Below are 26,407 nucleotides of genomic sequence, written 5' to 3'. Positions count from 1 at the left end.
AAGAGGGCCAGCACTGGGAGGTCAAGAGATGCAAAACAAAAAAAACAGTAAAGCGAGAGGAAAATTCAAACAAGTGAGCTATGGTGGGAAAGGGGAAATACGTGCCGCGAAATAACACGAGGTTGTTACCCTGGGGAGCTAAAGAAAAGTTCATTTAGCTAAAATATCAAACAAGATACACTGATAAAACACATTCTCAAAAGCTAACAGGCGAGAAGCGTTTTATTACTTGAGTTTAGAAAAGTAAAGCTGCCATTTTAAGTGACTACAAGAATTGCTCGATGGACTTGCCTTTATTGGAACCCTTTAAAAGACATGCAAACACCACAGCCTTCCCTACAGCTGTGACTCGCGTCCGGCCTGTTAATGCAAAACAAATGTAAATCTTTAAACAAAATACAAAAATCAGAAAGACAGGAGCTCATGATCACGAACTTGCCGTGGTTGTACAGCAAAACTGCAAAAAAATCCACACAATACTTCACTCAACAGGTGTCTGTCTGGTGACGATAAAAATGTTTTTTTTAAAAAAGCAATTGGTGGAAAAACAACAATGCGATCACGATCAACAAAAGGGACCGTATAAAAGCGTCAGCACAAACAATAAGAAAATGTACTAACTGGTCCCTTAGCCGTACCTTTGTTGCTTCATTCCCTAATAAGGGGAAGGGCCCTTTAACAATCGACTACATTGGCGTAGGGGTATTTAAAATCATCACTAAAACAAAGAATTCATAGTCCTGCTAACAGCGTGGAATATTGTGGGCCCAAAAACAGAGTGTGTGTCCATGCTGCAAAGTGCAAATAGCCAGCAACATTCCACACAGCTGCTGCTTAAAACAAAGGCTTCGTTTGTTGTGAAATATGTATTTACTAACAGTCATTTCCTTCACATAAATTAAGAAAAGAATGCCATACCAATTTAATTCAGTACATCGGGGAAACGTTGCGCTTAACTCCGGCTAAAATAAATGTTACCCCTTCTACAAAAGAAACCCAAAGTAACCAGTAATGAAAGCATGCAGCACAGTGAACTTTTCTTGAACGTGTAACAGTCCGAGATGTTCCCACAGCCTGCTCAAGCACACGGCTACGCAGAGGAGATGGATTACAGTTTCAGAGGGATAACGGGCCAGTATTTGGGCTGCTTTTTATCACAGTTCCTGTCAAAGTTGAGCTGCATGGCCGTTTCCATGCCCTGGATTTTGGCCACGTCCTCGCCGTAGAGCTTCTTCATCTCGGCCGCTCGCCTCTCCCCGGGCCTCTCGCTGGGGGGCAGCACAGAGCGCTTGGTGTGGAAGTGAAGGTCGTGGTCGGCGGCTACGTACATCTCGTGCTTCTCGTCGTCGATCAGCTGCTGTTTACCTGAACATCAAGCAAACGACACACAGTGAGAAACGGCGCCAAATCGTCATGAGCACAAATCAATGCATAACCAGAAAAGAAGATGAAAGAAGGCAACTTTAAAACGGAGATCCGTGCCTTTAATGCAAGGACTCCTATGAAAGGAACAGTTACGATCTCAACAGCGGTAAGCAGCTTCTCTGTGTAAAGTAGGAGGATTGAAGGTACAGCAGTGCTTTAAATGGGCCGGGCCTGTCCGGTACCGAGTACTGGCACTTTATTGTGTTGAAAGGAAGAGTACCTGCACTACTAAAGCAGTTCATAGTTTTGGGATTCCATTTTTTCAAATCTTATTTGCTTTTCAGTAACGATAAAACATAGCATATCAAACCCAAACCAAACGTGGCGCTTCATTATTTCCATTTACAATTGCTACAATGTCGATTTGCCAAAACCACAAATAAACTGAGAAATATCACATGGAAGTGAAATCCATCAGTGTGTATGTGACAGCTGAAATACTCATTCCAAGGCCCCTTTTACAGTCCAGCCGCATTTTCCACACTCAACCAGTATATTGTTTTCAATTTCAATTAATGACGCTTATTTTGGTAAATAAAAGTGTTAAACCTATTGAAAATACAAGCATGTTGTTACAATCGATTGACACGTATAACATTTAGGTTTCTACCATGCATTAATACCCTGGCATTGTATATAGCATGATATGCAAACATTTAGCTACATCATGGTTAAGCCTCTTTTAGCTAGAGCAGAAAATAGCTTGCATAAATCGTGAGCGGAGGCACACATCTCTCAACACTGAAATGACAGAGAAATAAATCATGTCCAGCTGTTTCACATTGGTCCACACTGTGTACTGTACTTTCTGTCGATCAATTCAAAAGGGGCAATGGGTTCACATGACACAAGGTGTAACTCTCAAGCTTTTGGTTCAAAAATGCCCTCTCTTTCTCTGTGGGGCACTGATATATTTTTTTTAAAGAGTTTGTTTTAAGTGGGCGCGAGTGGTAGGAGGAGGGTTCTCCAAGATGGTAAATAACTGTAGTGCCAAAGATTATCATAATGCCAACTAAAGTCCAGAGAAATATCATCGGGCCAGAAAAGAGTCGGAAGTAACTAGCACGTCTTTCGATAATATTTATTTGACCTCGAGTATGGCATGGAAAAGGTCAACAGTTAAATAGAAGGGGGCCCACAAGCAAGCTTGTTTTACACCATGAAAAGTATGGTCCTTTACTGTAATGCAATCTCCTAGCATCTCCTATGAGCCTCCAAGCTATACATTTTAGCAAACAATATGATCGCACACGTTTTGAAAATAAATGCAAATGCAGTGTTATTTTTCGTAAGTTTTTTAGTTATCAGTTTGTTACTGTTAACTATTGTTTATGGAAAACGATTGTAAGAATGGGGAAAATATAATTTTGTGACGCCCAATTTTGTGGGTCAAGAGAAGTTCCTTTCCAAATATTTTGCTTGCAGGGTGAAGCATTGCTAGGAGGTTGTAGTTCAAAGAAGAAATGTTGTCACTTGTTTTGAAGACTGGAACCTTAAGGACCTCTCCCGATATGTCGGATCACTTCCCAAGCACCCAACTGCTCCAAAAGCTCTACAAACTACTGATGTGTACCATTCAAGGAAACCCAACAAGGCAATCACTGTACAGCCACTGGGACATATTTCTCGAAAGGACTGGAGGGATTCTATTATACACAGAAGGTCAACAGAGACCCAAAATGGCCGCCAAGGAGGCACTCTCTCATGGGTGGGACTGGCATAGACTGACAGATCAATCAATCTGGATTTGTAAAGCGCGTCTAATCACCAGTGAGGGTATCTAGTGTGTAGGAGGTTTTTGGCTATTTGTTGGCCTGTTCAATGTTCTGCTGCGCAGGTTTTTATTATTGATTATTGCCATTACCATATGCATTGCCTCCAGCAAGCACAAATGCATGCAGTATCCAATACATTGCAAAACACATTCACAGCATGTCTTTACAAGTTCAAAAGTGCCCTGATATACAAATGTGGGCCACTGTTTTAACTAGGATTCACTGACTGCAACAACTTTTATTTTGGTGCCCGGACCCATCTCCTGACTCTGATGCTCACCCTTGAACAAGTATAAAATGTCTTTAGCCAAGTGTCCTTAAATTTCGGGTTCACTCGACTGAACATCAGTTCGCAACTTTAGCCATGCTTAACTAACTGCCAACATTTGCAATAACTGATTCTGTAATGCTAAGCGCATGCAAGCCAACTTTTTCACATGAGCTATTTTTATTTTAATCAAATTTTTGGGACTGTATTATGTGCTTTAAAGCAGTCCTTAAAAGGGCAATATAAATCTAGAGTGCACCTGTGGAAATTTGCAAAACGTTTCGCCTTCTTTAACAAAACTTCAATTGCGCCGAGCCATTCTTGGATGTGAAGTTTTCTTATTACCAGTCCATAGTGCGTGCAAACGTTAAGATTCTTCTATTGGACACTTCGAGTTTGTTATACATTTTAATAACCAACTGTTCCGTAGCATCCTGGCTAAGTAACCTTCTTCACTTCCAAGTCGTAATCAGTTTGAAATAAAGACATTATATTTACTCTCAAGCCAAACAGATAATCCATCAGAACAAAGGTAGTTCCACTTATAAAGAACATTTTGCCAGGCAATAATGTAATTATATGAGGAAGGTACATCTGCCAACCTTGTTAAATGTATTATCAAGTATTACAGAGCCTTTACTCAGGGGTCTTAGTACCTTGCTCGGTATGTCTTACTTATTCGAATCATATACATATTTTTTTGTTTAACAGCGTGCAGTAGTGTTATGTACCAATCCTATTACGTGCACACCTGTATTTTTTCACATTGATCAACGTGTCAAGCTCTTAAAATGACAACCATACTAGTATTGGGTATTCAACAAATAATGTGAGTTTTGGTTTATGGCAACAAAAACTTGAATACAATCCCAGCACCACCTGCTTCTACATCCCATGTACGTACAGCAAAAAATGCTTCAGCCAAAACAAACATAATTTCTTAGTCCAGTCCGTCGCCCTCGATTTATCTTTCAGCAGTCTCTTGTGTTGACCATCTCCTCCATTTCATATTTCTGTTGGAGGCATGATCCGAAGTGCCCTCAAAGTTCCTGAGCAAGTGAACAATCTAAAATCTCTTGTGAAGAAATCCAACAGTGGGTTCAATTTGTTAATAATTATATTCCGATACCCAAGATATTATGGCAGATCTTCTCCAATCCCAAAACATGCCATAGCCAATGGTACTAGACTAACTTGATCTGTGGATTTTCCTTACCCCACTTCCCCATAAGCATCTGCTTAGCTGTTAGTAACAATAATTCCAGTTTATGGTGCCTTTCACTGACCCCCCCCCCCCCCCAGTTGACTTCAGGAGTGCTATATCTTTCAGGACCTATGGCCAGAAACTGCCGATTTGGGGCACTGCAATAGGATATGGGCTATGGATCCCTTCTTTCCACAACTCCAACAGGAGTCAGTTCTGGTGTTGCAAAAAGCAAGTAGTCTAAAAAGGGAGTAATCCCACTCTTTGGGAATATAGGTGTTCAGTCTGGTAAAAATCACGCAACATTTGGACAGAAGGAGAATAAACAACACACTAAGTTGGGAGTATTTAGATTGTTTGAAGCACTTGATTGCCATCACTTTTTTTTTTTTTTTTTTTTGTTCCAAAGCTTCTATTTGATATGAAGAACAAATTACTTACCTTTGGTAACACTCTTTCAGGTGACACTCTAACCGCAGATTCCTCACCTTTATACTATTCAAGAGACGCCAAACTGGAGCCAGAAACGTTTCATTGCAGTGCTTCCACTTGCTACTAAGTGGCACGTAGGCTTTGTTCTGCATGGAAGTGCAGAGCTGAGCTGCATATAAGCACCACCCCTGTACGCCGATGTCAGTTTCCTGCTTGACACTTTCTGCGCCCTCAAACGCAGAGCATAAAACAAATGTCCATACCAGTGTGCAAATCTCTAATTTAGGACCTTTTTATATGGAAAAAAGAGGCCAGTCTACAGTACAGGGAAGTGGGAGAGCAGTGAGAGAGAGTCGCCAGGAGAAAAAGCATTACAGAAGGGAAGTAACTTGTTATTCTGGTAGATATTTCTAACAGCAGATTATTCACCCTTAGAATAGATAGCAAGGCAGCACCTGCAAAGGTTGACGATCTGTTGAGTGGACTCAGAACAACAAATCTTGCATGACTGAGAGGGCGAAATGTCCTTCCAGCCGGACTTGCCATAAAAGTAGCAGTGTTTCAAGCGTGTTTGCACAGATTCCCACATTGCAGCCTGGCAGAAGTCAAGGACAGGCACTCAGTGTGCCAACATAGTGATAGCAACCTTAGCCCAGGTGGAATCGGCACTCGGATCTTCTACAAACTGTTCTATGGCCAACGTGTAGCAGATCTTAATGTAGAGTACTATCCATTTCAACAGAGCCCTCTTTTGCATAGCCTTCCCTTTCTTTGCTCCTGAGAACCCCTTGAAAAGCTGACTGCACACCCGATTGTCCTTGGTATGATCGATGTTAAAGCTTACATTTCTTTTGGGGTCCAACCAATGGAGTCGCTCTTCCTCTTTTTGAGGTGGGGCAAAGAATGCTGGACTGCCTAACTTGTAAAGGATTCGCCGAGAAGGTCCTCCAGGTCCTCAGCACCTCTTTGCCCAGAAAAGAGGTGGTGTAGGAAGGTTATACTGACATTCACACGACAAGATGAAGTGATCGCAATGAAGAAGACAGTTTATAAGGTCAGAAGATGAAACTAGCAGTTGTGCATAAGCTAGAAGTGACTGCACATGAGAAATGTCAAGACCAATTTAAGGTCCAACTGTGGTATCACAAATGGTGTGAGAGGGAACATGTGAGTTATACTTTTAAGAAACTGCATCGCAACAGGTGATAGTAACAAGGAAGTTTGGTCCAGTAAAGGCGAAAAGGCTGAAATGGCTGACAAATAACCATTAATAGTACCCACTGTAGGGCCTCGCTGGACCAACGACAAAACAAACAACAAAACATTCGAGAACTTGGCTTGTGAAGTGTCTGATTTTTGTACTTCACACTATGACACAAACATGCCTTAGAGCCAGGCGTAAATTGACTTTGCAGACTCGCAGCAAGGCTAATGTTCACAACTCAGGTGTGAGATCAACGCAGCAACTGCCGCCAATCATTCCCCATGCACGAAGAGCTAGGGTGCAGAACATTCCCTTGGTGCTGTGACAGATCTTTCCAGAGCGGCAGCCTGATTGTGGGCGGACGCTCATGCGCCGAAGCTGCGGGTACCCACACTCTCCTGGCCTACTAGTATGACTTGGGCAGGGTTATTCCCGATTTTCTTCAGAACTCTGGGCAGGGGAGGCAACCGGGGTAAGACATACAGGAGTACTCTGTTCCACTTCAACATGAATGTATCCCCTAACAAGAGTTTTTGGGGAACTCCAACGCATATATCTTTTGACACTATGCTCTCTTTACAGTGGTGCAGAGATATAGCCAGGGTTCCCCCACTGCCAGAATTTGCCCTGTGCCTCCTCAGGATGCAGCTGCCAGTCATGATCCGCTGCTATCTGAGCTCATGAGCGGTGGCGTTCAAGGATCTAGTTAGGCTGTTCATGATCAGGAATACAATGTGATGATTAAGCCAACCCCAGAGGCACATAGTCTTTTAGCACAGGACCCAGGACCCCACTTCGCCCTGCTTGTACCATATGTCTGTGGTATTGCCCATGAGAACCTGTACCAGCTTCCCCTTGAGGGACGGCAGGAAGACCATCACCATCAGATGAATAGCTTGCAAATCCAACAGAGTGATATGGAGCCAGGCCTCTGCCACAGACCAGAGTCGTCTGATGTCTACATCCCACAAATGACCCCACAACCCATCAGTGATGCAACGGTTACTATAGACAGCTCTGGTTGGTGAAGGAAGAGGGGTCTGCCGCTAATCCAATTGCGGTCGAGAAGCCATAATTGCAGATTGCATGCATTACAATAAACCTGGAGGGTATCTTACCTTTGTGCTGGGCCCACTGGGAGTTCACAATCCACTGCAAAGCTTGCATGTGCACCCTAGCTTATTCGACAATCAGGATGTGTGCCAAGAAGCCTCAATGCTGCTCTGATTGAATGCATGAATGAAGAGATATTTATAGAGCCCAATTGCTGCTTCAGAAGAAGCGTCCTGGTGATAGCAAAAGACAAGTAGGAGCTGGGGATTACAGATTACTGCACCGCACCCTTTTCAGCTGTGCCTTAAACAGGCTTTTGGAGGGCATAGAAAAGAGGGATTGAGGGAGGGCGTTCCAAAGACTAGGTGCAAGAACCACAAAGGATCTGTCCCCTGCTCTGGCTCTACAATACCAGGGGATGCACAGGAGGTTGAGATTAGATGAACGGGGAGTCCTTGCAGGAAAATAGGGGCAAGTCTTATATGTATCTGGGACCCCTTTGGTGAAGGGCTTTGTGAGTGGTCATGTGAGTTTTGAACTTTATCCTAGGCAATCAGTGTAGTTCTTTGGGCCCTAGTCTGATGGACTGACGTTTGGGGATATTCAGAAGAAGCCTTACTGCAGCATTTTGTACGCGCTGCAGTCAGGCCAGTAGATTCTCAGGGGCACCTAGGCAGAGAATGTTGGAGCAATGCAGCCTGGAGGTGATGAGTGTGTGTACAATTCATTTGCGGGTGTCCAGGAGTATTTGAACAGCTTCCTCCGGTATTTAAGCAGAACGAAGCAGGTGGCAGCCGAGGCCTTAACATGGGGCTTGAAAGAGAGGGCAATATTCATCATGACCCCCAGGTTCCTGAATACAGTGGAAGGGTTGGTGACCGGTCCTAAGTCAGACGACCAAAGGCGTAAGGCGTCAAGGGAGGGAAGAGGGTCCAAATGCTAGAATTTAATTTTTGTCGGGATTTAGTCATAGACCACCATTATGCATCCACTGCTCAATGGATTTGAGACAGCCCTGAACATTTTCTGAAACTATAATATCAGGATCATAGCCCGAATGCCCTGGACTCATCACAATGGAGGGAAAGGCTTGAACTGCACTATGTCCAAGACAGCTTCTTTAAAAGAGAATCTTAGTAAAGGAGTCCAGAACAACTTTGGTTTGTTGATCATTAATCCAAATGGTATCAGGAGGTACGGTGTTGCTATGGTGGTCTATGACCGACTGTGGTGAGCTCACCTTTAACGGCCAGTCGTCAAGGTAGGAGAAAACTGGCATCCCGAACTCTGAAGATGGGTAGTGACCACCGCCATAACTTTCATGAACGCTTGAGGGGCATTGGTGAGCTAAAGCTACTGTCCTACCTTGAAGTGAAGGTAATGACTGTGGGTCTGCAATATAGGTATATGAAAATATGCGTCCTGAAGATTCAAGGACCCCATCCAGGATATGCTGCATGCCCTCAAATATCTTGTTCTGCTGCAGCGTTGCGGAAGGCCTGGGGAACAGGGGGTGCATTGGGATCAACTACGGAATAGGCTCCTCAATTGGAGATCGGGAGCAAGATTGATCAGCCTCTTTACACCCTCTGGACTTCTCGTGTGATGGAGAGTGGAGAGATGGGGCCGGGACAAGGACCAGGTAGGTCTTCTTATTCTTTCATGTGGACTTTGACTTACCTGAGGTTTGTAACCGCGATGACGCCTTCTTGCAGAAGTGGCATTGTGAGTGGCAGCAGGTCCACACCCTCGACTTGGAATCGGAACAAGACTTACACAAGGCCTTTTATTTCTTCCTGTGTTCTCAGACATATAGCTTCGCTTTTGGTCCCGGATTGTCTTTGGGTGCGTAAGGGCACACTCATTGCAAAGCCTGGAGTCATGGCCACAGCACCAAAGACACCTTGTGTGGGTCCATGACGACATCTGTTTTCAGCAGTCACGGCATGGTTTGAAGCGAGTAGTTTTAGGAAGGGACATTTTTTCCTTGCACACTGAATTTAATTTTCGGGGGCGTCAAACAAAAGTGGGAGCAGAGCTCCAGATCCAGATTAAACATGCAGAAAGGGACAGATGTTGGCACACAGGGGTGGGGCTTGTATGTGGCTTTGCTCAGTCACTTCTATAGGGGGAACAAAGCATAAGTAGAGCCACGCGGAGCCACATGCCAGTGTGTAGGAGTTTCCATATCCAGTCTGGCATCTGGGAAAATTCTAAAGGTGAAGAATTTGCAGTTGGAAGCATCTACCATCTAGGCTGGCTGCTCTAATATATGCTTTAACAACTTCTTAGTCAGATGGCTAAGCATAATATAGAGGTTGGTAAAAATTGGTAGAACTTTCTTGCCTTTTCCACTTCTTCTGTTAGCATAACACCCTCTTCATCCCCAATAGTGCTGATGTATAATTAGTTGATTTTAGCGGTCATTCTGATAGTCAAAAGCCTCCCTGCTTTATTTCCCCCACATAGACTCTTTGATCAGTTGTAGCCAGGGAGATTTTTTTGCTCTAATTAGGTTCAACATCTGGAGTTGACCTCATATGCTCAGGACTTTGCCCACACGTTTTGTGATTCATTGTGGTTTTCTGCCTTGCCCAGTTCTTTTTACAGCTTAGCCCTCAAATCTTCTCTAATCTTCTTTAGATGCAAACCTTCAGCTGGTTACCTCGTGGAATAATCTGCACTTTTGAAACATCAGCATCAAAAGGTCCTACTACATGTTGACCGTGGAGCCTTCAAATTGAAAGTCTTCTGGTTTCCTGGCTCCTGCCATAACCCTCGCCTTGAGCTGAAAGCGATAAACCCTGGTTAAACTAGCCGGGACACAAGTGTCTGTTTGCCCCAGGGTGGCCGTTCTGTCCAACTGTATTTGCTCTGTATGTTCCAACCCCGGTATAATCCTGGAAATGAATTGACACATAAGCTTTGATAGCAGCGTCCTCTCCATCCCAGGGTAGGGCACACATGGGTTGCAGACATGATTAGATTAGATTAAAATACTTGTAAAGCGCATGGCTGCCTCGGCAAAAAGGCGCCCAAGCGCTGGAGCACGACTAAGCAGGTGACAAGACCAAGAGGTTAGACCTGAGAGAAGAGCCAGGTTTTCACAAGACGTCTGAAGGCCTGATGATCAGGGTTTATGCGAATATGTAGGGGAAGAGAATTCCAAAGAGTGGGAGCCAGGAGTCTGAAAGAGCGGCTGCCGGATCTGGTTTTATGTATACGAGGAATACGTGCAAGACACTGGTTCGCTGAACACAGTGCACACGATGTAAATGTAAATGTAGTAGTACTTGTATAGCGCACAAATCACCCATGAGGGTATCTCGGCGCTTGTACGCATACCGCTGTGGAACCCTTCCTGGCTTTTCCCTGTGTGTCAGATCCGAGGAAATTGAGCCCAAGACCCGCCGAGGCGGGAATTGAACCCTGGTCCCGGGCTAGACCTCTGTATCAGGGTCTGCCGCTCTAACCGTTGAGCCACACTTCTCCAATGGAGTGTACAGAGTGCACAGATCGCCTAGAATGTCTGGGGCGACTCCCGTCAGTATCTTGTGCGTGATGCAAAGCGTCTTAAAGCAAACACGCTGTTCGATGGGCAGCCAGTGTAGACTACAGAGGAGATTAGAGGCATGGTATATCGTCTAACATTTCTACGAGGATTATGTTTTGTTCTTTCAAATTCACAACCTACAACCTCTTGACTCAAGAACTCTTGCTATGTTGAACCGTTTTTGGTAGATTCTTCGAGGTTTGACATTCTTTTCCTTACTTGATGAACATCTTCCTGTAACTATTGGAGATCTTTACTCCAAACCACCCTTTATTAAACAATGTTGATTTTTAGGCCTTGGAAAAATGGCAACATAAAGTCTTACAGAACTGTGTATCTTCTGCTGTAGACCTGGTTTTTGTTACTATTGTTATTTATTAGAAGTGGAGAGATATAGCACACAGTAACAGAAGGTCATGCAGATCGGTAAATTCCACATCACCATCAGCCTTTTGTATTCCGAGACACCGGTCATATAATATCAATGAATATAGCAACCATAACAATTTGGTGAAGTACAGTCCAGTCGTTATACAATAAGCATTATGAACTGCAGCTGTCCTGTCAAATGCTCCAGCAGGTGCGAAGTCCGCCAAGCGCCACACATGTTCCACAAAGGCACAAGGCAAATGTCAGCCGCCCATCAATCCCAACTAGGTGCCGAGGTAAGCAGTTCCGGTGTGGCCTAATCCACAGCCCCACAGTAAAGTGCGAAATAGTAAACTGCTCAAGACCTGCTTAACCACCTTACAAGAACACTAGACAACCCATGCATGCTCTATGGCAGTGGTTCTTAACCAGTGTTCCAAAGGACCCTGGGGTGGGGGGTCTGCAATACCGAATCAAGGGGTTCCATGACCGATTATAAAATTAAATAATATTAGCAGCCTAATATATAACAACACTACATTTTAAGTTTTAAAACCCTCTGTAAATATTAAGGAAATGAAAAATGAAACCTAAATATAAAGTTGATGTAATTAGCTTGATTTGTGGCATCTGGAGAAGTACCTCAAATGGAATCTAGAATAAATGGTTGGTGACCTCAACTAAAGCACCACTGGCATATGCCAACAAAAACAGATCATGCATGAGGATGAAAAACAGACAACATGATGGGCTAGAATCTAGAGTATTTTCGTCTTTTAGAAATAAAACTACATCTTGATAGTTTCCAACTCTCTCGTGAAAATTACAACTTTTGCACATTTTTTGTTTGTGCATTAAGTAAAATGTTCCATAACTTGTGTATGGATTCGATGTACACTTGTTTCTGAATTTTTGTATATTATTTTGAGGGTCAAGGCATAGAAATTGCGCAGGTAGAGGTCCCTGGCTTCCAGCAGTTTGTCAGTCAAAAGTGCTTTATTCGAGTATTACTCATAAAAGCAGACATACATACATGTAATAAAAAACGATTAAATTTACAAGTCAATTAGACATAAGCACATAAATGATGTTTAAAAAACAGTACACGTATAAAATGTCAGGTGCAAGTTCATTATAAAAAAGTGCCTGATTGATAATCACAAAAGGCAATTTGGAAAAATTCATATCATAAAATTTCATACCGATGATACATTAAATTAGTATGTTACATTAAGAGAGTAAAATAGACACGAGTCTAGCAGTCTCTGGCCAACTAATCAACATTTGTAGAGAATAAACAATAGTCTAGCAGTCTCTGAATTTACATTAAGTTGTTACAGAGAATAGACATGTATCTAACAATTTGCTGTCAACTAAGCGATAAATAATTATCCTGCCAGCAATCTCTGTCTTATAATCCAGGCCCACCCCAGGTACTTTGCAGTAGCAATTATAATCCAATTAACAGAAGTAGATCTTACAATCCGCAATGCTACCATACTATTTTTTGTACCTAGGTTCCTGCACATGGGAGCCAACCAAGCTCGCCTTGGTGCAGAGTACATTGGACAAGAGAACAAAAAATGACCAAGAGTCTCGTTGCCTACCCCACAGACTGGACAGATTGGTACACCCCCTGCTTTCCATTTAGATGTTAAGTTACAGAGGGGGAGGGAACCTACCCTCAATTGGAAGAGCAATTTCCTGTCCATGGGGTTTGATATGTAATCCCAATACATTTCATAAATTGGGTACAATTTGATCTCTAAGTAACTAATGGTCATAAACCCACCGTTTGTACTAAGCATACTCTTATTAACAACATGTTCCCAGTAAATGTTTTTTAGGGTGGACTTGGAAGGGAATAAAGCCCCAGCTGGATCAATCCATAGAGCATTAAGTCCTAATTCAAACAAAGCAATCTTTAATGATTTAAACCATTTTATTTTGTTATAGCAGTCGGCTTTGACAACGTCTTTGAACCCATTCGCGTAGTGAGAGAGCTCTAGCGTGGTCCAAAGCCTGCGCCAGTATAAAATCGGGCGCAGTTTGGCTTTATCAGAGATCGCTCTCCTACCTAATTCGTATCTTAGGGGCAATAGCGGGCTGCTCTGTGGGGCACCTATCAGTGTCCTGTAAAATTTGTTTTCTGAGGTTTGGAGTTCCTGAAGGTTTTCATGCCCCCATAACTCCGCACCATACAAGGCAGACCCTATTGCTTTTGCCTCATAGATTATCAGTGGTGGTTTAATGGGCTTAGTGAGCGATTTCCTTTGCTCCTTAATAATTGTGCCAGCTAATTGCTTGTGCCTTAAAGTAGCAATATTAAGATGTAGCTGCCACCTGTTGTCATTAGAAATATGGATCCCTAGATAAGTGAAAGATTTTACAACCTCCAGGGTACGACCACTCAAGGAAATTTTGGGTTTAAAATTTCTGTGGGGATTGAAGGCCATGAGTTTTGTCTTAGACCCATTTACCTCCAATCCATGAACTACACAGAAATCATCAAATATTGCTAATGCTTTTTGCAACCCAGCTGGTGTTTTAGATAAAATTAAGGTATCATCGGCGAACATTAAAATTTGAACTTTTTCACCTGCAAGAGAGGGAGCATCCACTGCCTGAGATTGCATGCAAGAAACCACACCGTTAATAAAAAGGGTGAACAGAGTAGGGGCCATTGAACAACCCTGCCGAACCCCACGCTCAACTGGGAATTCGGCAGTGTCATTACCGTACCCACCCCAGCGAATTTTAGCGTAATTGCCCTCGTGTAAACGCATAATTAAGGACAACAGTTCCCCAGGGACCCCAAGAGTCGCAAGAACTTCCCACAATTTTGCCCTTGGTACCAGGTCGAAGGCAGCCCGCAAATCAACAAATGCTGCATACAGGCTGCCTCCGCCTAGTACCACGGTCCTCCACTGGATCAGTTGGAGACGGAAGACTTGGTCCACAGTACTGGTTGCCCTGCGAAAACCAGCCTGATAGGGGGATAAAATGTTGTTATCCTCAGCCCAATCAAGCAACCTGTTAACGATTACACGCCCCACTATTTTTTGGATAGTGTCGATCAAACTAATTGGGCGGTAATTACTAGGCTGAGCGCGGTCTCCTTTCTTATATATCGGGATGATAACAGCACCCCGCCATGTTTCTGGAATATCTACACCTCTGGCAATATGATTTATTAACAGATGAATATATTTGCACCATCTTGCAGTGTCGTTTAAAAAAACGTCTGCAGGAACTCCGTCAATGCCGGGGGCACGACCACTATGAACAGTTTTGAGTGCAATTAGTATTTCACACTGCATAAAAGTGTCATCTTCTATCAAAGAAGAGGGTGGGCGTACACTATCAACGGACTGGTCACTAGAGGCGTATTGTTCGCTAAAGAATTTTACCCAGGCATCCTGGGGGACATTGTTTGTAGTGGCATCTTCAAGCCTGTCATGACCCCATTTGACTATGTGCCAGAATAACCTGGAATGATTTTGGTCACTAGCACTCTTTAGCAAATTCCAATGGGCTTCATCCCAGTCTTTTTTCGCTTTTGCTATGGAACGTTTATATTCATTCCTAGCTATCCTAGTGGCCTCCTTATTTTTGTTCTTGATTGCATCACCCAAGCGGGCCCTGGCCCCCTTACAGTCCTGATTGTACCATTTAGCAGGCCTATAGACCCCGGGCTTCTTTTTATTTGCCGGTTTTAAGAAATGGCATTTTATTTCTTTGAAAAGGTCATTATGGACCTTGGTAACATTATTTTGGGTAGGAGAATGCCCAGCCTCTCCTTCAAGGGCCAGTATAGCCTTATCAGTAGCCATACTTATTTTATCTAAGACCATCGGGTCAGTTCTAACACTAGTCCACCTCAGCCTGCGCAAATCATTGGTGGGTACAGTCAACGGTGGAAGAGATTCAACACGAGTACTTGAAACAACATCAGACATCCACCATTTATGGAGAACACAAAGGATTATGGTCACTCTCGAGCCTTTCCAAAACAACCATGTCAGTGACAGTTGGCCATAGGGGCATACTACATATAACGTAGTCAATACGGCTCTTATTTCTCCCATTATTAAATGTCATGGCTGGTACTCTGTCAGACATTGTCCGACCATTCAAGGCCCTTAACCCATGTTCGAGGCACATAGCGTTTAGGCCAAGAATATCCTCAGTCCAGCATGTTATTGGGGTTGTATTAAGAGCGGGAATATCCCACAACATATCTTCCTCCATGCCCAAATGTGCATCGCCAATGTCTAAAGGTTCGAAAGTGCGATTTAGGTCGCCAGCTATTAGTGTATTTTTCCCAGATGAGTGAGTTTCTAGCAATTTATACAAAGACAAAAGGACCTCAGATTTTCCTGCACTACCCCCTCTAGCATATACATTATAAATATCTATGGGGGTAGATGGGTTACCCTTTAGTCGTATGAGCTGGATGTCTTTTTGGTAGAGCTCAATGTTTCTCACATCAATCCTAAGAGACTGGCGCACCCATATAGTGAGTCCGCCCATCGGTCGCCCTTTTGGGCCCTTAGTGGCCGGAAGATAAAAGTTCAAATAGCCCAATGCAAATACAGGATCGCAGGCCCAGGTCTCTTGAAAAATACAAACATCGTACTGGCTGACAAAACTGAACCATTCTCCACAATCCATTTTGGAACAAAGCCCAGCAATATTCCAAGACAATAAATTCCCGGTAGCATTTACCATTATTGGATAATTACTGTGAGCTGGCCCTGTTGGCGTTGAATCGACAATACCTATTTAATTTATATTTACTGCAGTTAATCCAGCTCTAGGTACATTAATGACTGACACATTTTGTAAAAGTGTTGAACAACTAGACACCTCTATAGAACAAGCAGCCGTAGGAATTTGCAGCAAGGTGGAGGGGTTAGATGGTAGTCAATCACATGCGTCTAGGTTGGAAAGAGCAGAAAATCTGTTTTCCAATCCTAGACCCCACTCACCAAGATCAGAGTTCTTGCTGCCCCGCTTAGTTACAACATTCCATTTTGTTCTTAGTGTGCTGCAATTAGGGCCTCTGCCTTTCCTAGGATAGAAGAAATCTAGGGTCAATGGGACAATTGGGGTAAATCTTTTCTGAGGTGGGTGAAGATTGGGCAGGATGTTTGGCAAGACCTCGGGGTCAGAGAAGTTAAGCACAACACAGTCCCCCTTGAATTTTTTTACCCTGTTCCCAATCCACTCAACCCTTCTTGCATTCACCAGTTCTTCGGCTAATTGCTCTTTGCCCCAGGAAGTTATGGCCATGTTGTTGGTTAGCCATGATAAAGATTTGTTTAGCAATGATGAAGTTGATTCGACATCACCTGGGGCTAGTGGGGGTACATTAGCAAGAACAAGAACTAATGGTGAAGCTTCCACAACAAGCTCTGATGATCCTTTCAAGGAGTTAGGTTCCCCCTGAAGTAAAGCAGATGGTGCGTCGCTGGAGGGCCTATTAGATACGTTTGTCAATGAAGACAACGGGGGATTTGGTGCAACAACAGGAGTCGGTCCGTTAAATTTGCCAGATTGGATTTCACTCATCAATGGCTGGACACTTGTTGTAATAACTTCTGGAAGTTTTCTCACTTCCCCCAGAGTTTTTCCTAATAGACCTTCCAGTTTGCTTACCTCAGCAGTTAATTTATCAATTTTACTAATCAGGGGTTTTACCATCCCTTTGATTTTTGTGTCCATCAGGCAACAAAGTTTCTGTAATAGATCATCGGAAAGAGTCACGTAGGTTTCCCCTGTCAAGTCTTCCTCGTCATCGTCGGTAGATTTCCTTGGTGGCGTAGCAGCTTTGTTTTTGGATGATCTTAGGCATCCACGCTTTTGAATGGCTTTTTTTTTACCCCCTGAAACCCTTGGTGCGGGGATGGGGGGAGCGATGGAGATAATAGATTCGCTATTTGTAGAGAGCACAGTCAAAGCGTCAATGTCACTATTTTCTTCAGTGTTGGCTACTATGCCACTGGGCTGAATGCTATTTATGTCCTGGAGGGAGTCGTGAGCCCCACCCAGGAGGCTATTATTTAGCAAAGCGAATGAATCCTCATTCTCGATATCTACCAGTGGTGATTGTATAGGGGATTCTAATCCCAAAGAAGTCCTTCTATCAGTGTTAATTTTTGTCACAACTTGAACGAGATAGTTCTCCATTGTGTTTGTGACAGAGGTTAGCTTTTTAGCAGGCATTGCTCAGCCAAGGCGCACTTGAAACAAAAAGTTATAATATGCAGGAGAAATGAGATTTATGTTTACCTGGAGTTCAGTGGGCCTGGTATGCTTTATCCAAAAGAGAGTATTTAGTAGAAAAGGCAGAATCCCTGGCCCAACCCAACCTTGTCCGGCCTCAGACGGCCCGCCCTTTGCCCGGGCTTAGCCCCGGGCGCTCCCGCGCGCTCCCGCGACGCGGGGATCCGTCTGCTTTTGTGCTGGCTGTTGGCGCTCTCTGGCGCTTGTTGCGTCACCTGCACGTGCCGCCGCGTTGCCTGCCGGGTGTTGTGGTCCCCCGGAGCGGCGGCGCGGAGTCTGATGCCCTCGTGACTCTTGGCGGTGGCGGCTGAGGCTATAGCGGGTTTCACGTGGATTTCAAATGGCCAGGTAAGACTCTCGGCAGTGTCGGCGTTGCGGTGCTCTCCAGCAGTGATTTTTGGGTGGATCCACGCAAATCAAAAGGTTAAGAATCACTGCTCTATGGAAATTTAGTGTAGGCCAGGGTATCATCCTCCATACCTGCCGGGAAAGACTCCAGATGCAGCGAACTGCATCAAGAGAAACTGACCACTGGCACTGGTGAATAGCAGGATCTCAAATTCATCAAGACACGTAGTAAGCAAAATATAAACTCGGGTAGGTTATTATTCAATATTAGTAATGCCTTTTCCATAATTCAGTGCAGTGTGCATTCATTGGGAGCAGGGGCAACAGCTATCTGGCAGCCTTTCTGCCCTTGCTTACCATGACATGGAAAAGACTGGCACATACCTCCAGGCGCTTAGAAATGCCAGCCTACAGCATTTCTGCTTGCCATTGCTTGTTGCTGCTTTTAACCGTTGAAGTGTGCTTCACAGGTGCCTCTATGTAATTAAGGCTTAAATAAGGCAGCGATGTGGAAGTGTGGCTAGCAGTGATGGAATTGCACTTAATGAAAGGCTTTGCCTGAAACACCTGCAGTGGAATACCCAAGGTGTTAAACTGAAAAAGAAATTGCAGTTGAAAGATGCAAAGCATGTAGTTGGCAACAGAAGATGCAAATTTGATCATATAGCAATTATTAAGACCAGAGCAGTTTATTTAAAAATAGCACACCTCTGAATTAAGGCAGAGAAAGATGTTAGTTCTGTATGCAAAGCAATCAACACTATTGGTGCACTTTTGTTCCAAGGCGGAGGAAGGTTTATAAAGCTAGCTGCAGACAGCCAGGAAGGGATCTAGAGTGCACTGTTTGGCATGTATGAGTTTCTGAGTCTCAGAAACTTATTCCATTTGACAAAGAGGCATGCAGGTGAAACTGCGACCCTATATATGTATGTATGTATGTATATGTTGTATTTCCTTATCAGGAAAACTAGCCCAAAGGCAGCAGAGGTACTGTACAGAGTAAAAGACAACCCTAACGTCAATGAGTGATAGGACAGGTATCTGGTTTGTGGAAAGTTCACACAATGTGAAATAATGCTCTTTAAGGAGGTGAGCCTTCAACTCTTTCCCAAATTAAAGCAGCGATGGGGCGGTCCTGATGAATACGGGGATGTTGTTCCAGTTACTGGATGTATAGAAGGAAAAGGCTTGTTGCCTTGCTTTTCTTTCTTAGTCTCAGCCCTTGAATAAAACCATATCACAACAGAGTTTTGCTTACTGCATTCTATTAAAGCCCAGAAAAAGGTGTCACGCGGTTCCTTCAAAGTAAACCATTTAATTGGTTCTCTTAGTCTCACAGCGTTTTAAATAAAGTACGAGCAGACCTATTCTTCATTTGGTCAAGCCATTGCTCCAGTCTAGTCCTGGAAGACAAAGTCGAATATTGTGAGAGGATACACTCGGCTATTCAGTTCGCCAATAAGTGGAGTTTTCTTTCTCTGGACATTCAGGAAGATTTCAACTTTGCTAACCCTACCCGTATGAATACTTTCCTCGTACTTTTTGCTCACCCTTCATTATCAGTATACAGGATGTATGATGTTTGACAATTTTCTGAAAGTGCTATTAATAAGTTCAATTAGCCTTGGATTAATGCACAAAACTAAAGTTTTTCAAACATCTAAAATAATAGTGGCAAAAATAATTATATGACTGGATGGCAATCGAAGCACTTGTCTTCTTCGTATAGTTATATGCAAATATTTTCATGAATTTCCCATTTTCAACAATATACAATCATCGGGCCCATATACACAGCGCAACACCTTGATATAATAAAATGCACAATTATAGCGTAACAGTCTTAGACACTTGCTTCAAGTCATAATGAACCACCACTCAGTACACATTAAAATCTCTGATACAGTATGACAATCATTGTTCACAGGTAAATGTCTGAAATGTCCATACATCCCGATACCTTCATGGTTCAACCCACCCCTGTGGGAACCAACCCGGAAGAAGTTTGTGATGTAGTCGTTTGCGCGATTTCTAAGAGGTAGGCTTTCAGGGGTCCCCAATTTCCTTAAGTCTCGAAGTCCTAGGTAACGTGTGGGAAAACAGATTAGTGTTAGTGTTACAATAAATTAGGCTACTCAGCCACGCTTTTTCTGAAGGGACTCGTCTACTTTCCCAGGCAACAGCAATTTCTCTTTTCGCCAGTAATAATGCTATTGAGGTATACCTCCGCAACTGCTTGGGGATGTTGCGTACATAACCTAACAGAGACACCTGTGGCTTAGGCTGTAGTTCCAACTCAGGCATCTTACTCAGCACCTCATATATCCTAGTCCAATATGCAGAAATGTTTGTGAAATTCCAAGTCATGTGGGCAAAGTCAGCCTGTAAGGCCCCATATTTAGGGCATGTGTGGGGTCGGGACTGGTCAACGGAGTGCAGTTTCGCCGGGGACATATAGGCTCTACATAGGAACTTGGAGTGTAATAACTTGTGCCTGCAGTGATACATCCTTGATTCGGGAGCCACAAAACGCCCATTGATAGTCATCAACAGGATGACCCAAGTCACGTTCCCAGACTGCTCGGATTTTAGCATCTCTCGCAGGTAATAGAAACATAGCTGGCTTGTACAATTTAGAATTTAAGCGGTCGCCCTGTGCGATTTTGGTCAGGGTGGTCAGTGGTGTAAAGGTTTCAGGTTCTAAGGGGTATTCAGGCAGAAGTGTTCTAGGTGCGCAGCATAGTCTGTTTAGCGTGAATCTATCCATGAAGCGTTCAGAAACAGTATCTTCTGAACTATGAAATATTTGGCCACTAGGAAACAGGCCACCAATGGTGTGTAGTGCGTAGCGGGTGAGTGTTCTTTGGACAATTTTCTCTTCAGTGATAGATACCCAAGGGTTATTAGCAAGTGGAATGGCTGATGAATGTAACTTGTCCCCCCATGTGGCAATAGACAACTTATGCCAAGCCCAACTAGTAGGGGAGACAGTTTGGATGTCAACTGGATCTCTGGGAACCCTTGGGTAGGATTGTTCTTAATGGGCTCAGGTTAACTAAATCAATTTCTAGTTTGGAGTGGGGAATGTGTGCGTCCGGGTGGTACCAGGAGTGAGTGTAGCTGCACTGTGCGACTAGATAGTAAATGTGTAAATTCGGCACCCCCAGTCCGCCTCTCTCATATGGAAGGTTCAAAACGTCCCAGGACACTCTGGCCCGTTTCCCACCCCAAGAAAGTCGAAGAAGGGGTGATCGTAATGTAAGAAAACAATTTTTAGGGAGCAGAATAGGTATATTTTGAAACAAATACAAAAGTCTAGGGAGCACTACCATTTTAATCAGTGCCACTCTGCCAGCTAACGAAAGAGGCAATTGAATATATCTCTTTCCACTTGTTGCTCCAGGGCGCATACTGCCGGGCCATAATTCAAGCGAATCACGTGTTCAGCCTCCGTATGCAAATGGATCCCCAAGTATTTAGTGGAACTCTCGCACCATGTCAATGGGAATTCACAATCCCATTTGGTAGTACTAGCTGTTAGTGGGAATATCTCGGATTTCCCCCAGTTGATTGCTAAGCCAGAGAAACCACCAAAGCGTATAATTTCCCGGTTTAAATGTACTAGATTTTCTTGGGGCTTACGAACATATAAGACCACACTGTCTGTGTATAGTGATATTAGCAAAGGCCCAGTTGTGAATTGTAGCTCGCTGTGCCAGTGTTTCGCCTGTAGATATCTGACCAATGGATCGGATCCATGGCTATGATGAACAGCAATGGGGATAGTGGGCATCCCTGCCCGGTGCCTCGCGTCAGTTGGAATTGGGGTGAGAGGGTGCCGTTCAGCCTAAGACGGGCGATGGGCAATATGTAAAGTAGAGCGGTAAGTTCGATAAAGCCTTTCGGCATACCCACCTTCCTCATAACTGCTAAAACAAGCATTTGCAATGCAATAGGTCTCGCGTTACTTACAGTCAGAACTGTTGGCATTTTAAATAACAATGTTTTTAATTTTGTTTATTTGCAGTGGATTTATTATATAAAATAAAAGCATGCTGCCGCTAGAATAGCGTACTATGCTGCAAAAACATTTAGATGAAAAAGTGCAAGCAAAGCAGCACCGTTGCAGGAAAGTATGTTGTGTCTGCAGTAGGAGAAACCACTAAAGAAAATAGTGCTTACAGACTAAATAAAACCTACAGTGTTAACAACTGAAATAAAAAGGGCCAGTCCTCAAGGGAGGATACAAATGAAGACAAGGACTAACACGCCTATTAACGAATCAGCGTTTCAGGGCGAGACAGGAGCCCGGTAGGTTTCTGCAAAGAGGAAGCGAGTTTTCAGGGCGAGACAAGAGGCGCAGGTTTCTGCAAAGTGAAGGGTGTGTGCTGGGGTAAGAAAGAACTCCAGCAGATTTATGCAAAGTGAGATATATGTACCATTAGAGCCATGCAAACATACCCGATGTGAAGGTATATACAAAGGGTGAGACAATAGCACTGCAGATACCATCAAGATGTCTCTATGGGCAGTGCAGGAGCTCTGCAGATTTCTGCAAAGTAAAGGGCGCGTGCTAAAGTAAGAAGTAGTCCTGCAGCTTACTGTAAAGCGAAGAGTGCACATGGAGTGAGAAAAAGCCCGGCAGGTGTCTACAACGTGAAGCATATGTGCTATTAGATGCCTGCAGAATTCTGCAGGGGTAAACGTTGTATGAGACAGGAGCCCTGCAGATTTTGCAAAAAGAAAGTTAGGGGACTCAATGGTGGAAAAGATCAAGTAATCGAGCTCGTCCTCCTTCTGCCAGAATTCCTTGAACCTGGATGACAATCGAGACCCTTTAAACCAGACTTCGAAGGATGGGGCTGATCTATGACCCTCCAGACGCAGCTGGGGACGAAGTGTACAAAAAGCAGGAGCTGGCAAACTCAAGGTTGCACTAAAGAACCATTCCATGCCATCCTGACCAGTGTCTGGATCACGCGGCACATGTTGGGTGGGTCAAGAGGATGCAGGAAAAGCAATCTGTAAGAAAGGTCTCTGTGCACATTAACTTCCTAATGCCACATCTGTGAACCATCATAGGCAGCACCCGCGGTAATTTGCACTCTGCAGACCTCACAGCATAAGTAACAACTGACATCACTTCTACACGTGCTGCACTGTTTTATTTAAGCAGAATCTGGGGTCCCTTCAGTAATACGAACTTCTCAGGCGCCTGGGGACCATGCACATATTAAGTAGGGCGTGAATGGCCATCACATTACTGCCTCTGACCAACTTTTCAGTTTGTCTAATCAACAAAATTTCACTAGATTTACCTAACGCATACCACAACAACATTTTAAAAAATAAAAATTGATAGGTAGATTCAAATCTGAGCTAAACCACTCTGAATCCAGCCAACGAACCACCGCTCCCTGATTTAACGGACAGTGCATCGGTGGATTTAGAATACAGGACCTGGTTTCCCCCCAAAAAGTAGTAAATAAACATATCACAATAAAGCGATACAGCCATATTCCCGAACCTTTCACGTGCCTATCTGGACAAAGCTGTGAAACAAGAGGGAGGGTATATTAACACTGGGTTTAGGACTGGGAAGGAAAGACACCTAGAATTTGCCAATTTAACCATTTCACTTGTGACCTGTTAGATCTGAAAGCTAGTATGGGCAAGAGGCCACCACAACGCAGCCTAGAGATGGGACTTCCATCGCTCCATGAATCAGTTTCATTGCACAGAGGGGGCTCGGAGAGGAGACTTGTGCAGCACCGCTCCACAGATTAGTTTCACTGTATAGAGGGGGTCCAGAGAGGAGACGTGTGTAGCATCACTCACCGATCAGTTTCACTGCACAGAGGGGGCCCAGAGATGGGACTTGTGCAGCATCGATCCACAGATCAGTTTCACTGCACAGAGGGGGCCTTGAGAGGAGGCTTGTGCAGCACCACTCACAGATCAGTTTCATTGCAGAGAGGGGGCAGCAGACCCACTTCATTGAAGCTGTGGACACAAGGGCATCCTGGCTATTTGCCTTTAACAACGGCCACACTGAGGCTACTTGATGTTCTTCTGCTGTGCAGCAAAGGAGGCCTCGAGCTGCCTTGTAAGGACTGTATCCGTTAACTTAGGCCATCCATTCACACGTGATTGGTTCTACATGTATGCAGATAATATGCAAATGTAAAAGCTATAGATCCTCTGATCGAGGGTTGGTGACTGCTCCTAAGCAAACAGTGCTTGGGTGCGTTTAAAGCCGTGTGGAAGAGGGCAGGAGTCTTTGGGGATCACCGGCATGTCTGGACGAACATCCGCCTGACAACATTCACAAAACCTGGTCCCAAACCACGGACACCCGTGTCATGGGTGTTTAGCCTGAAGGAGCCTACCTCCGGGTCAGGTCAGCTCGGGAGTCAGCACTTGATCCTTCCAGCTGAAGGACCTCCGGCAAACTGTTGCCCATGCTCGGCTGTCGAACAAATGCACTTCTTGGACATCTCCATCAAGTGTATAATAACAGAAGAGAAGGGATGTATTTGTGGAGCGCAAGTTCCCCTCGAGGAGTTTCAAGGTGGTGTGGAAAGAAACAGAAAACAAACGTTGAATGTTATCCCACTAGATGGTACTCATTTCATCAACCTCAGGAGGATGAAAGGCTGAGTAGACTCGCTGGGAACTGAATCTGATCATGAACACAAGCACAGATCCTTGCAGTGGATGCATGAGTCCATGGGCCCCTAACCCCAGCAGAATGCAGCAGTACACCTCCAGGTCAGATTCACAAGGAGATGGTACCTGCTCCACTCCAGAGGCAAGAGGCATCGGTTCTACTCCCTGCACATCATCCACGGAGCTTTCCAAACCCGGAGCTCATTCCTTTCTGGTCCAATCTAAGAACGGTTCTGTGGCAACTCCCTGGTTCTTAGTCTCTGGGTTCAATCCATTTACTTTCACCGAGGAGGTAAAGTTTGATGCACAATCTCACGGTCAAATTCTTCACCCGGTCGAGATGGTGCCTCCGAGATCTTATAAATGAAAAACTCTCCGTTCAACCCACCGTAGGGCACTCACTGACAGTTCAGATGCTAATTGAGACCTGGAGCCGGAGGCAGCCAGCTGAAGGTGTACTTTAAACTTCCTAAATGTTACTTTCTTTCTAAATGGTAACTGAATGCCCACCCTTCCTAGAGAGGCCAGTTGCACCAGCGTATGTTACCAGATGTGGTGGCTACAAACCAAACAAGTGAATGTGCGACGAGAGATGCACTGACAGAGCAGATGCTGCTGGACAGACCTGCGCCCTACTCCATGTTGCAGTGATTGCAAAGCAACTATGCAAATGCAAGGAGTAGCAGCAGGGGTTGCCGGGCAACAGCATCAGATTAAGGAAGGAGGCAAGAGCCGCTGCAGGTCACTTTGAATTAGAGAACCCAGAGAGCCATGCATGCCAGGGGCAAAGCCTGCCACCGTGCATATGGGCCAAGTGGCATCATGCCACTGAGCACGCCTGGCAGCCTCACTTACTACAGGTGCCCACTCGCGTCTTCCTTCGGCACGGTCATCTACTACAATGAGCAGGGCCGACTGGCACACTGGACGTCCATCTCTACATCCCTCAGATGTGTTTAACATACGTGACTTGTAAAGGTGAAATCCATCGTGGGCACAACCGAGGAGCAAGGAGGAAAATGGAGGTCCGTGCAAAGGCAGGGCCGGCGGCTCGACGGGTGGCTGGTAAAGTCTCTCTGAAAGAGACAAGATGGGAGGGCTCTCGTACCGGCAAAAGCGGCCCCCGAATGGAGGAACAAACAAGAAGTGGTACACCTCTCAACCCAAAAATGGAAAAAAGAGGGAGGAACCCAGAGAGGTTCCCCATTGAGAATGTGCAACCGTCAAGCCTACCACTGCCCGCTCCATAGACGCATCCACGACACCTGATCTCAGAGGGTGCCAGCGAGTGGGCACTGTGCCAAGGACGGGCACTGGAGTTTAGGAGCAGCGTAAGAGGGGCCAGGTTTCATACTGCAGGGTGTGCATTTCCTTGTTAAACAAGAGATCCGATAAGGGGCTGGCTCCCAGGCCGCTGCTGCTGGCCCATCAATAGGTGCACAAACTCGAATTGTAACACAAAGAATACCTCCTCTCTGGCTTTATAGCCGCATCGACTGACTAGCACGGAAAGGAGAACAAGACAGGCGGATCGGACAAGAAGCATACAAGACGTCAGCGTTTCTTTCATGTAATTGCTTCCCTGTGAAATGGATCCAAAAGAGAACAATCCTGCGGGTGGTGCGCGCGCCACAGCGAGACGTGCTTTCAATTATTGCGCCTGTGTCTGGGCACCATAATTGAAACCACATGACGGCCGGTGCTCGTAACAGACACCAATAGGCCATGGGCGGAGCAATGCGCCCGCCTTTGGCCTATTGTGTGCTGTCTTAGTGAAAAACACGAACGCAAAGCCCAAAAGCGTGCCACAAAAGGAAAA

The 26,407-nt window shown here is 44.6% G+C and overlaps 1 protein-coding gene across 1 annotated transcript in view; it reads right to left on the bottom strand.

Moving 5' to 3' along the window:
* Positions 1-274: 274 nt before the first annotated feature.
* GEMIN8 (gem nuclear organelle associated protein 8) overlaps positions 275-26,407 on the bottom strand; it is a 194,904-nt gene continuing 168,771 nt past the window's right edge. Inside the window, exon 4 of the mRNA XM_078657849.1 lies at positions 275-1,365. Coding sequence (XP_078513975.1) covers positions 1,109-1,365 — 257 coding nt within the window. The 3' untranslated portion in view covers positions 275-1,108. The remainder of the gene's footprint in view (positions 1,366-26,407) is intronic.

This window comes from Lissotriton helveticus, chromosome 8 (assembly GCF_964261635.1).
Source record: "Lissotriton helveticus chromosome 8, aLisHel1.1, whole genome shotgun sequence".
Classification (NCBI taxonomy): Eukaryota; Metazoa; Chordata; class Amphibia; order Caudata; family Salamandridae; genus Lissotriton; species Lissotriton helveticus.
The sequence above is the reverse complement of the archived record's forward strand: the minus strand, read 5'-3'. Positions and strand labels throughout refer to the sequence as shown.